Source organism: Mauremys reevesii, linkage group 9 (assembly GCF_016161935.1).
Source record: "Mauremys reevesii isolate NIE-2019 linkage group 9, ASM1616193v1, whole genome shotgun sequence".
NCBI lineage: Eukaryota > Metazoa > Chordata > Testudines > Geoemydidae > Mauremys > Mauremys reevesii.
The window spans coordinates 81,778,682-81,796,209 of record NC_052631.1 but is presented as its reverse complement, the minus strand read 5'-3'; the positions used below and the strand labels follow the sequence as shown (position 1 = coordinate 81,796,209).

At 42.1% G+C, this 17,528-nt stretch overlaps 1 protein-coding gene across 2 annotated transcripts; it reads right to left on the bottom strand.

The window, feature by feature from the left end:
• Nucleotides 1-305: 305 nt before the first annotated feature.
• ZC4H2 (zinc finger C4H2-type containing) lies at nucleotides 306-16,488 on the bottom strand. Of its 2 annotated transcripts, XM_039486955.1 has the most exons (5): nucleotides 16,128-16,473; nucleotides 7,601-7,772; nucleotides 6,069-6,241; nucleotides 4,554-4,716; nucleotides 306-2,858 (listed from the first exon to the last, which is right to left on the bottom strand). In XM_039486955.1, exons 1-5 carry the CDS (start codon nucleotides 16,178-16,180, stop codon nucleotides 2,745-2,747), a joined length of 675 nt encoding a protein of 224 aa, XP_039342889.1. In that variant the 5' UTR covers nucleotides 16,181-16,473; the 3' UTR covers nucleotides 306-2,744. The 2 variants fall into 2 exon arrangements, with proteins under 2 accessions (XP_039342889.1, XP_039342890.1); XM_039486956.1 differs by lacking the exon at nucleotides 4,554-4,716 and having other exon boundaries at nucleotides 16,128-16,488.
• Nucleotides 16,489-17,528: the final 1,040 nt, after the last annotated feature.

Below are 17,528 nucleotides of genomic sequence, written 5' to 3'. Positions count from 1 at the left end.
GCCACTCCCACCATTTCCTGGGACCCCAAGCCTTTGCCTTCCTCATGCTGAGAGATGTCCAGACCGGGCCAGAGAGAGGGGCTCAGGTGACATCACCACCTCTGTTGGCTCCAGCTGACTCCCAACCACCACCTGGGAGGAAATGGGATCAGACTTTAACAAGAACAACAGCAGCTCCAGCCCAGCTCAACTAACTTCTTCTCTTTTCCCCAATAGGAGCGTTATTACCATCTTTGAGACTGTCCAACAAGGGATTTTTCCTTCTAAAACTCTTTCCAGCTAAAGGGAACAAGGGATGTTGTTAAAATTAAAGCCTTATTTAATACTGCCCATTTCAAATGCTTTAACTGTTTTTCCTTCTTTTCTGTATCTTTAATAAAAGGTTAATAAGATTTTGAATGGTGTGTTTGCCATGGCACTAAGCGGGCTGATGTCTCTGTATAGCAAACTCTGGACAGAGACTGGGTTATGTTAAGACCTTTGGCACATTTATTCCATCTAAATAATACAACCACACAGTCACCCTGTGGCAAGCAGCTGTGGACTTAGGGCAATTCATGTGCTTTGGCCAGCAAAAGCTTTTTATGTGCGCTTGTACAGTCCCCAGTAGCCGGTAAAGTCTCATCACCAGAGACCAGGGTGTGGCTTATTCTGTGTTTAACTAACAAACAAAAATCCTTAATACCGTGGTCCCCCAACTTTTTCTGTCATGCCTCCCCTTACCAGTAATGAAATCTATTCTCCCCCCACCCCCGAGGAGCTGTGGTCGGGAGACGGGTCAGGGCCCGGGGCTGGGAGTGGAGCTGTGTTCAGGATCAGCAGCCAGGGGCCCAGGCTGGGGCTGGAGCAGAACTGGGGGCAGAGTGGGGCTGGGTGTCCCTCCCTCTCCAGGGGGGCAGGCCTGGCCCGCCCCAAACCTGAACATTCCTCTATGCCCTCCTGGGGGGGGGGGGGGAATGTCCCACAGTTTGAGGACCTCTGCCTTAATACAACCACTCCAGCACAAGTATGGATGAAGGATTGGGGCAATGGAGAGGGGGCAATAAAAATTTAGGGAGGGGGCTCCCTCCTTCTGTAATCCCAAGTGTTATTGAAAAGAATATTTAGTACTTTAGAAATATTCTTAATATTCAAGGCTCTTTAATTTGCACAATCCCCCTGTGAGACAAGTCAGTATTATCAGCCCTACTGAAGAGTGTCAATCACAAAGCAGTTAGTTATGTTCTCAAGGCACCAGGAGTAAATGGTATAGTTGGGATTAGAAACCAGGAGGTTCTAGGTCCCTGTTCTTGCCCTTCCTCAGAGAAGCTACTCTTACTTTGGCTGAAATAAGGAAAGGCGCTCACCCTATATCGGGGGATTCTGATAGATACTCCAGCCAGAGCTCTGTTGGCACATGTGTAGAGCAAGAAGTCAAAGTCAGCTCTGGAGTAGAACTGGTTGGAAAATGGCTTTTTTCTGTGGAAAATTTAGATTTTTGTTGTTGAAAAACAAGAAGTTTTTATAGGCAAGTGCACTCGCCTGGTGAAAACTTCCTTTTGTCAAAAACTCAGTTTTCAACCAGTACTACTGAGGAGTACACAAGTGAAATTCCTTGTGACTTCAATGGGTGTTGTACCTGCCTATTCTAAAGCTGATTTTGACCCATAGTTGTAAGGGGGAGAAGAGGTTTAGAATGGCTAATATTGCGGTCAATGATCACTAAAATCCAGGGTATTTTATGATTTCCCCTGAAGAACTAGGATTAGCTCTTTGGCTCAGAGCCCAGGAAGTCCACAAATGCTGTGGAGGCCCTAGTTAGTTCTTAATTGAATTGAAGTCTGTTTTACGATTGCTGAAAATGGCCTAATTAAGATGCTAAACATAATTTTATATTAATATGGATACAATGGCTTGATCCCCTTCCCAAATTTTAATCCGGTTCTGTAGGAACTGGATAATCAAACCTCATAAAACTGAACTATATGTTGATCTCCCGTGTGCCCATATCCCTATTTTTTCTGGTCATTTCAGACATACCCCCAAATCCTTGGATATGATGAGTTTTACTCTATATCTAGCCCATGTAATCTTGCTGGTTAGGTCAAGGCATGGGTCTCTAGCATAGCAAATGGATATTCAGCAACTTCTGTGCCTCAAGTGGGTTTCTGTTAGGAGAAAATTAGAGTAATCTTTTAGCAACAACTCTCTCTCGCTCTCTCTCAAAAAAAAACAACAAAAAAAACGAACTTGCTGTAGTAACACTTAAATCATTAAGAATATTATAGTTGTATAGCCAGTGCCTGCTTTTTAGCAAAAGATACTGTGTGACAAACAGTGTAGGGCTAGAAAAACACAGGAACATTTTGGCAAGTACAGTAGAGGTACCTTAGGTCTAATGTATTTAACTATGAAACATGTATCCTCAAATATATCTTCACAGGAGGAATCATCTGTCCTTCTCTGCAAAATGCTCATCAGCATTGAGACTACTTGCATTAGAGGTTCCACTTGGCTTAGGAGTCAGAAAGATGGAATGACTAAAATGTTAAAGTGTAGCACCATCAGCACTTCTCCTAAAACCAGAATGTGAGGACTGGATGGAAATTAAGACGGAACAGAAACATTGTGCTTACGTCACATTAACTAGAAAACAGTGGGTAAGTCATACTTAAGTCTGCACTTCAATAAACTGGCCACGTTTACAGTTCTACTGGAAAGGGATTAGGATGGGTCACATGTTTTTTCCATGGATTTTCTGTGTTTCACTCATCCTGTTTCCTCTTGGGTTTTTTGGGATTCCGAGACCGGCTCTTTGCTTTGCAGAGTGGACATATTGGTGCGTTCCGATGAATTTGCTGGTGACATGATAAACAGGCCTGCAACGCAATGTTACATTTTATTAATTTATTTGTATTGAAATAGTGCCCAGGAGTCCCAGTCATGGACCAGGACCCTGTTAGCAACCTATTCCTCTGTGAGGTAATAAACCCATGAAGTTCTGTTGAGACACACTGCTTATTGAGCATGTTACCTGCTCTAATAAGTTAACTTACTGTACAGGAAAAATAAGTAAGGCCTTGCATACTCAGTGGTCAACTGGAACTAAATTCTGCGGCAAGGTTCCTAGATCTTACAGCAACTTCAGGTCAGTTGAAAACTAAAGGATTTATTTAATTAAATTTTCAAACGAATAAAACTGCCAGTGCAGCCCCACTTTATCATTTATTTTGATATTAAATTCAAATTTATTTTGAGCCTTCCCTCACATTTTCAAGATTTTTGTACTGACAATGTCTGACTGTATCAGAAAAATTGTTTAGGAGGCCAGCTGTGATTTCATAGATTTTTAAGTCAGAAGGCACCTCTATCTAGCTCATCTAGTTTGACCCCCTGTATACAACAGGTCATAGAATTCTACTCACTTATCCCTGTATTGAGCCCAATAACTTGTGCTTGACTAAACCATATCTTTCAGGATATGTCTGCAGTGGAGCTGGAGATGTAAACTTCCAGCTCGGGGAGACGTGCCCATGCTAGCTCTGATTGAACTAGTGCCCTAACAAGAAGCCATGTAGCCATGGCTACATGGGTGGTGGGACAGGCTGGCCACCCAAAATACATACGTAGGATACTTGGAGTGGCTAGTCCATCCCGGGCACCCATGTAGCTGCAGCTTCAAGTCTAGTTTTAAGCATGCTAGCTCAGTCAAAGCTAGCACAGGTACGCCTCTCCAACCTGGAAGTTACACCTCCAGACCCAGTAGGCATACCCTCAGAAAGGCATCTAGTTTTAATCTGAAGACATCAAGAGATGGAGACTCAACTACTTTCCTTAGCCATGTCTATACGTACAGCGCTTGCAGTGGCATAGTTGTACCAATGCAGCTGCGCCGCTGCAGCACGTCTGGTGAAGACATTATGCGGACAGGAGAGAGCTCTGCCGTCGGCATAATAAAACCACCTCCGCAAACGGCAGACGCTACGCTGGCGGGAGACACTCTCCCGCTGATATAGCACTGTGCACATAATGCTGGTGTAACTTATGTTGCTCAGGAGAGTGGTTTATTCACACCCCTGAGTGACATAAGTTATGCCGACATTAGCTGTAGTGTAGACATAGACTTAGTAGTTTCTTCTAATGGTTAATCATCTTCTCTGTTAAAAATGTGCGGCATATGTCTGATTTGACACTGGCTTCAACTTCCAGCCACTAGTTCTTGTCATGCCTTTCTCTGTTGGGCTGAAGAACCCATTAGTACCTGATATTTTCTCCTTGTGACAATGTTTCTCAAGCTCAGGAAGCACAGAGAGTAGAAACTGGCAGTACCTGTCCTATGACTGAAGAGTCCCTACGGGGGGAGTCATACAAGATATAGAGCCTGATTCTGAACTCTCACTGACTGGTGCAGCTCGATTAACTTCAGTGGAATTGCCCTTTGTTTACCCTAAAGCAGGCAAAATAAGAATTGGGCACATCATTATTTTCAGTGCTAATTCCTTTATGAACACGATATGTTCCAATAACCCAAGAGAAAAGCCTGTATATTTGACCCCCAAGAGACAACGCCTCACCTTCATTGGCGGTGGCTGTTGTCTGAAAGTGGCTGTCTGTCTGGTGTCCTGTTTCCTAGCCACTTGTAGCTGTTGGGCAGCAGCTGCAGCTGCAGCCAGAGATTCTGGAATGGGAGGTTCCTGTGGTTCTGTCTGCCATTCAGCTTTCTGCTTTTCAAAATAACTATACAAAAACAAACCAAAATTATAATCAACTGCTGGCCTGTCATTTATTTATTTAACAAGCATTGATTTGTAATGACTCTTCTGTGCTAAAACATCATGGGCCAAACTCAACTCTGGTTTTCTTCTTCTAGAATCAAATGACTTGCACCGAGGACTCATTTGGACCAAATTTTTTAAACTGGGATGATGAAAATAGTTAAAATACTACATGTGGCCAAAACCACAAGCCCACCAACAATCATTAATTAAGGATCATCCTAATATAGATGGAGAAGACTTGTCAAATAATGAATTCCATCCACTCTCAAGATCTAGGTTTTTGCAAAGTTTTTAAAGTTAATGGAGCCAGATTTGATCATGTAACTAGTTAGTGGAATAACTATAGCAAAGTTGATATATTATGTTTCAGGTTCTTGTTTTCAAAGTTTTATCTGCAACAACAAGCCCTAAGAAATGTTTTTTATTCTTCATTTTTAATATCAACTGAGATTTTGGAGCACAATTCTGCAGCAAGGGATGAACTGCATAGTTATTAATTTAATATGTTCCAGGGGTAAGAGTTGATTTTATATATTTAAGACCACAGGAGGATCAGGTTATTCATAGTGGATCAGGAAGAAATCTCCATGTCCCCACCCAATAAGATCACATGAGCCAAAGCAGAGAATTTGTCCCCTTCCCTTCAAGCATGAGGGGTTGGTCTCTGCTGGATACAAGGCTAGATGGGTCATTCTCGATAGAAGCATTAACGTCCTCCCTGGTTTTCAAAAAGAAGAGCATATCCTTTATATTTCTTCCATAGATCCAAACATTTGGATTCAGCCACAGTTTACCAGATTAGATTCTGTGATATATTTTTTTTTAACTGCTGCAGCACAAATTTGAACTCTGACCAAGTCTCACTAAAGCCACCCTGTAGTAGAAGACATAGTGTGGGTGATAGTTTTGGGTTCCTCTCCTCTCTTGCATCATATCCATACCTGCTACTCAAATGGAAGGAATGGATCCTTTGGAAAAAGTATCATGTAATGTAAAAAAAAAAAAAAGAACCAAAACCTTAGATTCAAACACCGTTTAATTTGCAAGTCAGAGCTGAGGTTTGCAGCTTTGGCTGATCTAAATGTAACTTCGATCTTTGCCCCATATTCAGACAGAACCCTTCTGGAGGCTTGTAAAAGGCTGGCTAATTTGTGTCGCACATACATGCTTCCTCCACTTTCAATTAATTTTGTTTTTCATGATTGCCTCTGAGTTCCTACATTCCAGCTGGGCCCAGAAACAAAAATGACAAAATGCCAACAGAATCATAACTGGTTACAAGGCGAAATAATGTTTGATCTGGAGACTTACTCAAGAGAGAGTTTCTCTTCCTCCTCACACAGATCTGGCAGCCTCTGCAAGCCCAGAGTCATCCGTAGGGCATCTACGTGCTCCTTAAGGGGCTTGTACTCTTCATGCAGGCGCCGAGTGGACTCCAAGAGCTTGTTGAGGTCATTCTCAGACTGCTTGATGGTGTTCTCCATCTGAAACAGGAGAGGACATTTGCTTAACAGATTGCTCCATTCACAGCTCTCTGATTCACCACCCAGAGGTGGCAGAGTGCAAAGATGATGTTGCCCTTTAGAAAGTGGAGCTTTTCACATTCAGATGGGTGCAGAATAGTCAGACAATGAAATGGACAAATAAGGAGTTAACATTCTGTGGGGCGGAATATGGGCAGGGAAAAAGCAGCTGGAAGCAATTAGGCCAGGCAATGTTTTTGTGTTAAACATGTGAGAGGTAGTGTCAAGAAAGGATTCAGCTTGCACCTCCTTCCTCTGCACAGCAGCCCAGGGAGGCGAATGTGGTAACCGCTTAGCTGGATCACCAAATGCAGGCACTTTGGAAAGATTCTCAAGGAAGGTTATAAAAATAACCTTAAAAAAAAAAAATCTCCACTGGGGCAGGGCCAACTCATTTGCATTATTTCAAGCCTTTCCAAATACACCATGGTTTCAAAAGTTTAACTCTGATGTTGTTGGGTACATGTTCCACTTGGGAAAGAGAGTGAGAGAAGCAGCAGAGAGAAAGAGAATCTGATGAAATCATCGAGGGCAAGTGGGACAGTGTGAAAGAGAAGCAGGGAGTAGAGGGGGTGAGAACATTCTAATGACAAATGAAGGTGGTGTATGTGCCATATATTCAAGGCACCCACTTGTGCCTTCCCACTGTTTGGGAGCTTTTCCATCCCTAATACAGAGCACAGGCTTCCCTTTAGCTCAACATTTTAAAAATACTCGCCCTTAAGAAAAGGAAAAAGTGTGGGTCTAAAATTGCTGGTGAATGGAGTTGCTAATTCAGAATGGTTTTGCAAACCCAGCAGTTCCCAAATCCTCAGCACTCTCCAGTGTACCCCTCTAATAATTAGTCTCCCTATTTTGTAATAATATCCTTCACTCTCCTGCTTGTTTTACTATTTGTATTGCAGCAGTGCTTAGTTGTCTCAGGGAGAAATCGAGGCTCTCTGATTCTAGGCACTATGCAAACATAACAAACCAGGTTCTAGGTGTTAAATTAGGCAGCACTAAGAGGGTTATTTGCTAGAAAGAGTCAGAATAACGTTACTATGGCTGCTGGTACCATTGCAGCAGCAATGGGTTTCATTGTTCATTCCCTTTGACCTAAATCCCTCCCATGTCTATTATTGAAAATCATCTTGCCTGATACAGACAAGCACTAACAGTGACTAACTTGAACTCATTTGATACCATCCATATAATCCTTTCATGCTGTCATGAAAGCTCAGGTTGCATATCTCTAATCTGTCAACTGAATATCCTTAGGACAATCCATATGGAACTATATATAAAGTATATCCTGCCCACAATCCCCCTGCTACGTACCACATTTATGTCAGCATGGATCAGCCGCAGCTCCTCCACATGGGCCATCTTTTCCTGCAGCAGAAGGTCCATCTCCTGCTTGTATTCCTTCAGGTGCCTCTCCTCCGATTCCAGGGCTTCGAACTCTGCCTTCAGGCGTGCCTTGATCTTTTCCATCTGCAAAGTCTTATTCCTACAACCCACCGGAAATTACAAATATAAAGGGACAACTGCCATAATGTCAATGTAAATTCTGTTTGCTCAGAGACATCACTATACAAGCAAATGTGTTCACATCGATAGCAAGGGGTTGGCAAAAGTTGACAAGGTCAGAACTACAGTATATCTGTGGCTTGCAATGTGCAGGAGGTCAGACTAGATGATCATAATGGTCCCTTCTGACCTTAAAGTCTATGAGTCTATGAAAGACTGGGGTGGTTTGTGCAGAATCCTGGAATCAGGGAACTCCTGGGTTCTAATCCCAACTCTGTCACTGGTCTTGTCTCCACTACAACATTTTTATTGTATTGGACAATAGAGTTAGATTACATGAAATTTACCACCATTTAGCAGTTACTGTAGACCAGGACAATTGTGTTCAGCATTGTATCAGTCATAATTAAACCTTAATCACAAGAGAGGAAATTCTAGAGAAATGTTCATTCCTGCTGGGCTTTAAAGGAGCTTCTGAGAAATGGGAGTATAGGATGCAAATGCCAACTATCTCAACAGTAGACTGAGCCACTAAAATGCAGACTTATGCTTTATACAAAGGATGCTCCAAGATATCAAAAGTTCTGATGGCATTTCAAAGCATCTAAAATTCCACCTGCAGTCCACAGGGTAGGCTCAGTTTTCTGCTGACCTCCATCCCGTTTAATGCTATTTGTAACTGCAGCTCCCTTTGTTCTACATTCCAGTTTTTGTTTCTTCTTTTTAAAATGGTGCAACCCCATATTTCTACACATAAAAGCTATGGAGTCTGGAGCAATGTCTTTCCCTCCAAAGCTAGGAGAGAGGGACTGGCTGTTTAAGCAACATAGCCGAGCTATGCTTACTATTAGTTGCATCGACATGGCTTCATGACCATCTCCATTTTAAAACAGTTGCCCAGACAGTCAAGAACCTGTTCTAGTTCCCAATCTAGTTTAGCCAGGCCATGATTCAATTGTATTCCAGTCTTCACTTGCCAAAGACATGATCTTAGAGATGCAGCCCCTGCTTTCATCAGAACTGTGCCCACCAGCTCTGCTATTGTGAAGGCTTTGGAGTTGCTTCTGTTACCCCTCCTCTTACATCCCTTGTGTCCAATTCCAAGAACAAATACAATACCTGCCTAAGCCTCCGGTACTTCTGATCCCTCCCCTGTGCATTTTTAAAGTAGTCTATAGCTTCAAAAGATCGAAAATGAAAACCAGAGGAACTGTGATCATTCTGTTGAGAAATCAAAATCTGACCAAAGAACTTCAAAGGGACCAGGATCAAGTTTTTGGTAACAAATTCTGGCTCCAATCATGAGTTTTATGGGTGGGACTGAGATAACTGCAGGAGATCCAAAATATAGCACCATGGATTATTTTTCTAGGGTGTAACAAACCCATAGCAGAAATGTCCAACACTGATATCAATAAAAGGAGATTTAAAAAAAAAAATCCTGAGTGAAATTTTACATGCTTCCTTGGAACAAAATACAACAAAGTCCTTCATCACATGAGACATTTTAAAAATAGCCTTAAAAATAAAAAAAATCTCCCTCTAGACATTGGATTAATGTTGCTTCTGATCAGCACCATTACACTGGGGAATAGAAAAGCTGGAAGCAGAGATGTGCACAGTAGAAAGCCAGACATGGAATTGGATTGACTCAGAGGTCACCCAGAGACATTTACAAAGATATTCACCTAGATGAATATTTTACAGTTACAGTAGGGTTGCCACCTTTCTAAATGCTGGTAACAAGATCCTTAAGGATCCGCGCCGTACCCTGCCTATTCCACCAAGACCCCACTCTGCCCCCACCTCCATCACTCACTCCTCTCTCCCCCCATCCGCATTGCTTGCAGAATTGTTTCCACGTACCCCCCCGCACACACACCCCTGCCACCCAGCTGGGCTCCCTCTGCTCCAGAGCTGGAATGGGAGCTGCTGCAGCATGACTAGGAGCCTGTGTGCAGGCAGGAGGTAGCCCCAGCTGAACAGGGGCTGGTGTGGGTTAATGACTTAGCACCTCCCTCTACCCCACACAGACCAGACTTTTGATGTCCATCAGTACATCTGACCAGACACTGCCAGGTCCCCTTTTGACCAGACTTTCCGGTCAAAAACCAGGCTCCTGGCAACCCTAAATGGCACCCAGACACAGAAGCCAAAAACCGGACTGTGTGGGTAAAATCTGGACGAGTGGCAACCCTAAGCTATAGGCATGTATATTTCATATGGTATATGCCATGTATTATTAAAGAGAATATTATATATTTTATATAGATACAAACATTTTTTTAAAAGGAAGCCAACTGACTCAGTTTTGAAGAATGAGAATCAGCCCATGAAAGTAAAAATGGCTGGAAAAAACCAGTCAGCTATAAAAGCATTATATCGATAAAAGTCATCCCTAATCAAACCAGAGATCATTTTGTCAAAACAAATGGCTACCTGAATGCATAGATTTCTACAGCCAGAGTTTCAACAAGAAAGTAGTTGCTGACTGGACTTCAGTTCCAGTGGCCCAAATCAAAGTATATTAGGCTCTGTGAAGAATTAATGGTCACTTAAGAGTTTTTAAAACGACCGCAGTAAACTCTGGGGAGTTATTTAGTAATAATAATAAAAGTTGTCATACTTTTTACTTTCAGGATTAATAGTGCCATTTTCTCTATATGAAGCAAACATTCATAACGGATAATCTGATGAAAATTAAGAAGAAAAACATATTATACAACTCTCTATAACTCACAAATTTACAAGAGTTTGGAGAGAAGTCTTTCATCCACTGAGGAGACAGGATGTGCATGATGTCTTAACAGTTTTAGAAAATGAATGCATATTTATTTTATATTAAGATTTATTACTTTTGAGTGGGAGGATGAAGAGAATTAGAGCAACTGGTATTAAAATTGGTTATTCTTACAGTGTTAGGGCCCAATCTTACAGAGATTTACACAAGTGCTTAACTTTATGCACTGTGAATAATGTGAATTTTTCAGTGCACTGTTATTAATTATGTGCTTTCCAGGAGCATCCATAATATGCTCAGCATTCTCACTAAGACAGAAGACAGTCAATGCCCAGAAGAGTTTACAGTCTTAGGCTATGGCTACACTTGCACTTCAAAGCGCTGCCGCGGCAGCGCTTTGAAGCGCTAAGTGTAGTCAAAGCACCAGCGCTGGGAGAGAGCTCTCCCAGCGCTGTCCGTACTCCACCTCCCTGTGGGGAATAACGTACAGCGCTGGGAGCCGCGCTCCCAGCGCCGGGGCTTTGACCACACTGGCGCTTTGCAGTGCCGCAATTTGCAGCGCTGGAGAGGGTGTGTTTTCACACCCTACTGCAGCGCTGCAAATTTGCAAGTGTAGCCATGGCCTAAGGCCCCAGTCCTGCATCCAGATCTGTTAGCACTGAACTCTGACTCCATGTGCCGTGCCACTGGCCTCAACAGGACGTTGCAAAGGAAGAGGGGGTTGCACCAATACATTTGGAAGCACGGTGGGACAGAGGGATTCAATCAAAATATGTGCACCTTTAAATATACATTATGTAATTTTAAAAAGTAAATATATTAACTATACTGTCCCTTATACTTGGTCAATTTCTTGTAGCCATCACAAAAGTAGTAGAGCTGTCGATTAATCGCAGTTAACTCACGCGATTAACTCAAAAAATTAATTGTGATTAAAAAAATTAATTGTAATTAATCACACTTAAACAATAGAATACCAATTGAAATTAAATATTTTTGGAAGTTTTTCTACATTTTCATATATATTGATTTCTATTACAACAAAATACAAAGTGCACAGTGCTCATTTTATATTATTTTGATTACAAATATTTGCACTGTAAAAATGATAAACAAAAGAAATCGTATTTTCCAATTCACCTAATACAAGTACTGTAGTGCAATCCCATGCATCCGACGAAGTGGGTATTCACCCACGAAAGCTCATGCTCCAAAACATCTGTTAGTCTATAAGGTGCCACAGGATTCTTTGCTCTCTTTATTGTGAAAGTGTAACTTACAAATGTAGATTTTTTTTTTTTGTTACATAACTGCACTCAAAACCAAAAAGATGTAAAACTTTAGAGCCTACAACTCCACTCGGTCCTACTTCTTGTTCAGCCAATCACCAAAACAAACAAGTTTGTTTATATTTGCGGGAGATACTGCAGCCTGCTTCTTACTTATAGTGTCACCTGAAAGTGAGAATAGGTGTTCGCATGGTACTTTTGTTGCTGGTGTTGCAAGGTATTTCTTTGCTGTTACTGGTCAGTTTCATTTTCTAGTTCCACTGTGCTGCCAGAATGCAACAACATTGGAGTTTCAGGGGACTGTTCCAACCCAAACAATTAACTTTTAATATTAAAAAACAAAAGTACACCTGAATTATGAAGATATTTCCATTAATATTAGGAAATTTAAAATATTTATTTTTGAAAACAAAAACTTAAATTTGAGACCTAGCCTAAATAGTTGATTTTGCTTTCATTTCTATTCTTTTCCATTCTAAGTTCCTATACTGCCCTCCTCAGCATACTGTCTGAGGGCTTGTCTACATTACAAAAATCAAGCTGACCTCGAGCCCCCGAATTAAGTTGATTGAGCATGGTGTGGCCACGTACTTTGTCTCGATGGAGTGCGTCCTCGCTAGCAATGCCTGCATCGATGCACAAAGCAGTTCATCGTGGGTAGCTATGCCCAAGTGCAACTTTCCGCAGTGTGTGTTGGGAAGTTTGTGCAATGCCTCATGGGACCAAAACATTGTCACAGGAGAGAATGGGAACATTGCATCGGCATCCCATGATGCACTGTGCTCAATGGCAAACAACCCAGTGGTTTTCGCACCTTAAAACCGCCGCGCATGCACCATAACCCCAGCCTGCTCAGTTGTGCACTCTTGCTGTGAGCATCTCAAATACCTCGCACCTTCTCCTGCAGTATTTCCAGAGCCAAAGTAGGGTCTTCTGCATGAAACATAGCGATGTCCTGCAAGCAGCCCTGCTGCAAGCCATTGAAGAAAACAATTCACAATTGCTGCTGGCAGTCACAGAGCAGCTGAACTCTGTTAAGCACCGTTTCTGGTCCCGTGGAACAAGCACTGATGGGTGGGACTGCATCATTTTGCAGGTATGGGATGATGAGCAGTGGCTGCAGAACTTTCAAATGCAGACGGCCACCTTCCAGGAACTTTGTGCAGCCCTTTCCCCTGCCCTGCAGTTCAACAACACAAAAATGAGAGCTGCTCTGACAGTGAAGAAGCACGTGGTGATCACTATTTGGAGGCTTACAACACCCGACGACAGTTACTGGTCAGAGTAGGTAAATCAACTGGGGGAGCTGCTGTGCTCCAATTATGCAGGGCCATTAACCAACTTCTGCTACGAAGGGTAGCGAGTCTGGGAAATATGCAGGACATAGTGGATGGTTTTTCTGTGATGGGGTTTCCTAATTGTGGTGAGGCGATAGATGGCACACATATCCCCATCTTGGCACCAGACCACCTTGCCAAAGAGTACATAAACCGAAAGGGATACTTTTCAATGGTGTTGCAAGCACTGGTGGATCACAGGCGGTGTTTCACCAGCATCAACGTAGAATGGTCGGGAAAGGTTCATGACGTGAGCACTTTTAGGAACTCGGGTCTGTAAGAAAAGCTGCAATCCGGGACTTTCTTTCCAGATCACAAAGTGAACACTGATGACGTTGAGATGCCTACAATTATCCTGGGGGACCCAGCCTATCCCTTGCTCCCATGGCTCATGAAGCCATACACTGGCCATCTGGACAGCGGTAAGAAACGGTTCAACTATAGCCTCAGCAAGTGCAGAATGGTGGCTGAATGTGCCTTTGGTTGTTTGAAAGGGCGCTGGAGAAGTTTCCTAACAAGGTTGGACTTTGGCCCTTGGCCCGTGCCGCTTCCAGCGGATCCCATTGGCCTACAGCAGCGAACCAGGGCCAGTGGGAGCCGCGATCGGCCGAACCTGCGGACACGGCAGGTAAACAAACCGGCCCAGCCCGCCAGGGGCTTTCCCTGAACAAGCGGTGGAACAAGTTTGGGAACCACTGAATTAGAGTATGGTGGAGCCTTTTAAGTACATCAAATTTGTCTATGTACTTTAAAATAAATCAGGCATAAAAGTACAAATATCCAGAGCTTGTGATTTCTTATCTGGCCTATTTTGGGCCAAAACCAACATGCCTTTTTCACCTGATCTGTCCCAGTTAAATGCGGCTGTCTATTTAGGTCAATATGGTAATCAGGATTTAGTTCTCTGATGTAGAAGGATTCTTAGATTTCACAGATCTTCATTTCGCTTTCATAATTTACAAGGCCAATAACTACAACAGCAAAGTGTGTCAAATTAAATAATTACAGTTAAATTCACCTTTGAATCAAAAACGTAATGTACTTGATGTTCCCAAATACAAAGTATTGTAAGAACCAAGCAGAAAATAAATCATATATTTAAATCCAATTTTACAACAATCAGGTCTCAACAGAACTTCTAACAGGTTGATGATCTGTTTTAAAAGATGACAATTATGGTAGTTGAGCACAGAAGTTTCAGAGCCTCAGTATTAATCCGGAACATGTTCACTGTCCTGTCTCTCATTGTATGTGTTTTGGTACGCTATATACAAAAATAATTTGAGGCCTATCTTGCCACCACTATTCATGTGAGCAGTCTTTGCGTGAGGAAGGACTTGGCCCTTGTATGGTAGAATAATTTGCTTCTACATACTCAGACAGTATTCCAACTAGGAGATTTTGTTAAAGGTGTAATGACTATAAAAACTATAGTAATTGAATTGTTGCTTATTCTGTGGTTTGATTTCAGTTTCTTTTCTCAATCGATTAATACAGGTTTAAAACTGACCATGTGACAGTGACTTTTTTATTCTTTGTTTTATTGATTTCCCCCTCCCCACCCGCACTCCACAGATAACCTGTCTCTTACATTTTCCTGATACAAAAATAAAAAACACAACTCAGCATGCTGATAAGCATGGTATAAATACCTACATATATATCCCAGTCACAGCTATTTGTTCTTCTTCTAGCTACTTTCAAAATTATTGCACTATTCCTTATTACATGCTTTTGCTATTAAATGCACAAATTAATGTTAAATGCATGCAACTCAGGCAGTAACCGGAACATCATGTTCATAAACTAAAAGGCGCAAACTGAGCATTTAAAACCAGACAAAATAATCCACCCTGGTGCCATACATTGTTGCTTATGATTGACTATTCCTGCAACATGTCCTGTGACTCACTCTATGAAGGCCACTATATAAAAATTAATGGTATATTGGATTGCACTGAAGAGTAGAGAGACCCAGCTTCCTGCCTTGCTGGTAAACCTCTTTAAGGGAAAGCAATAGCAGCCTTAGTGCCATTGTATCCCTGCTTCATCATCATCATACCACCCTATGCCACCAATAACTCCTTCAGAGGAGAGGACCACCATCAACATCAGGAAGGGAACAGGGAAAAGAACATTCACCAGTCTGACTTCACACAACACCCTTAACCCTAACTCCTTCCTCCAAATGGGGGTGAGAGAGAGAAAGAGAAAGGTGTCAGCTGGTTAAGCAGATCTCCCAAGATGCAGTTTTCTTTCCTTTCAATCCTTCCCCACAAGAACCCCCCCAAATTCCTCTGCAAGCCACAACACTGTTGCAATGCATACTACCCAAAGCATTAGCTATACAGACACTTTTGCAGGGTATTATAAGTGATTCCAGCCAAATCAATAAATTTTATTTAAACAAACAAACAAAACCCCACTTCCTAACCCTACCTCCCTGATTTCAAAGCAGCTTCTGTGCTCTGGATGCATATTTGGCTCACGTACATACATTATATTCTGTAATTTTCTCCCCCACCTCCCTTCAAACATTCCCTAGATGCAGCCACCCAGAAGAATGCTAGGAATGAATGAGTAAAAATAAAAAATACTAACAGTTTACTAGAATAAATAATAATTAAAAAAACACAACCGCTTTAAAACAGATCTCCAGTTGTTCATTCATAGCTGCCACCTTCCTCCCCCCGCCCCCTCCCCTTTTTATTACTTAAGGCTAATCTCTGGAAATACATGACAATCACCGCCCCGTAATGCATGTTTCACGGCACCCACTCTCAGCAGATAATTTTTGAAAGTAGGAAAAGAAGCATCTCCAGCTTTCATCCCAGGGTTTTTCGTTGCGGTGTTTATTTTATTTTATTTTGTAACAACAGTAGATTCTTCAAATCGGTGTAGCTCATTCACTCCGTCAAGGAGAGGGAAAATAGCTTAGTGTTACTGATGCTGCACAAAAGAAAACATACCTGATCTCTTTGATGCTTTCCAGTTTGCACATGATTTCTTGCTCATCAGCCATGCTTTTCACTCCAATTTAAGCCTCCCGTGATGTACAAAATGCCAGCCCCCCAAAAAACAAAACAAAACAAAAATCAACTCATACAATAGACACAATGTAGCCACCCACTCCGGGTATATGGACTCTGAGCCTGTGCGGTATAATTTAATGGGAACTATGGGAGTTGGAGTCCAGTTCCTTATTGCAGCCGAGGCCTGTGCAAGAGGAAAGACTACAACGCCCATAAGGCAGAGCAGAGCTTTCTTACTCCTCTTCCTGCAGCCACACTTTAAATCAATTTGTCACAGCTAATTATGTCAAAGGTTGCTAGTAGTGTAAGGGAGCCGAATTCCTCCCCCTGAGGGCTGTGGGTTGCTCTTTTAACTGAAACGATACACTGACGTATAAATGACTACTGAGAATCACTTGGAAACATTCATGATTTTGAGGAAAAGGTAAATTAAACCACACAGAAAAAATGCTCTGAACAGTTTTGAGAGACAGGCAGTTTCATGTTTGACATTTTAATTGATGCTCAGTTGTCCAAAGATATGCAGAGGCACTGAGGTTTCTTTGGGATTTTGTTTTCACTCTCAGTCAATACAACGGACAATATAAGTGATACACAAAGAAATAAATCACAAATGTAACCTTTGTTATTAAAAATTAAGATTTAGAGTGATCCTCAGGCACCTTTCATCTGAGGCTCTCAAAGAGATATACATACATTGATGAATTAGTCTCACAGTCCCCTATGAGACTGTTAATTATTTTTGTCTGGCTTCCACAATGTGTTATCTGCAATGTAGACAGTCACAAAGACAAGGGGTGAGATTTTCCAAACATAAATTACTTAGGTTCTCTCCTTTTGTCCTGAAGAATTTATGAGCAATAAACTGCACTAGTGGACCCATATGTGAGCATGGGGCTCCCCATTGGTGTTGGGGGGTGTCACTCCACGCAGAGCTTATTATAGGTTCAGGGCCTAAATAGGCAACAGAGGGCCTGATTCTGCAAACACCTACTAATGAGTGTAACTTCACTCACATGGGTACTATCAGTGAGACTACTCGCAGGAGTAGTGTTTGCAGGATAAACCCAAAGAATGAGGAGGAAAATTCCAAAGGCCTTGGTTTAAACATAGGGAAACTGAGTCACAGAGAGGTGAAGGGATTTGCCCAACGTCCCATAGCAATCCAGAGGCAGAGGTTAGAACAGAATCAAGATCTTGCTGCCAGGCCATTCCCTGAATGACAAGCCCAGTCTTCCTCTGCTTTTTTGCTGCACGAAGCCTCAGCATTAAAATTGCTTCTCATCACTGACTCCCCATCCAAACATAATTGAGTAAAAGCAGGTTGTCCACAATGCA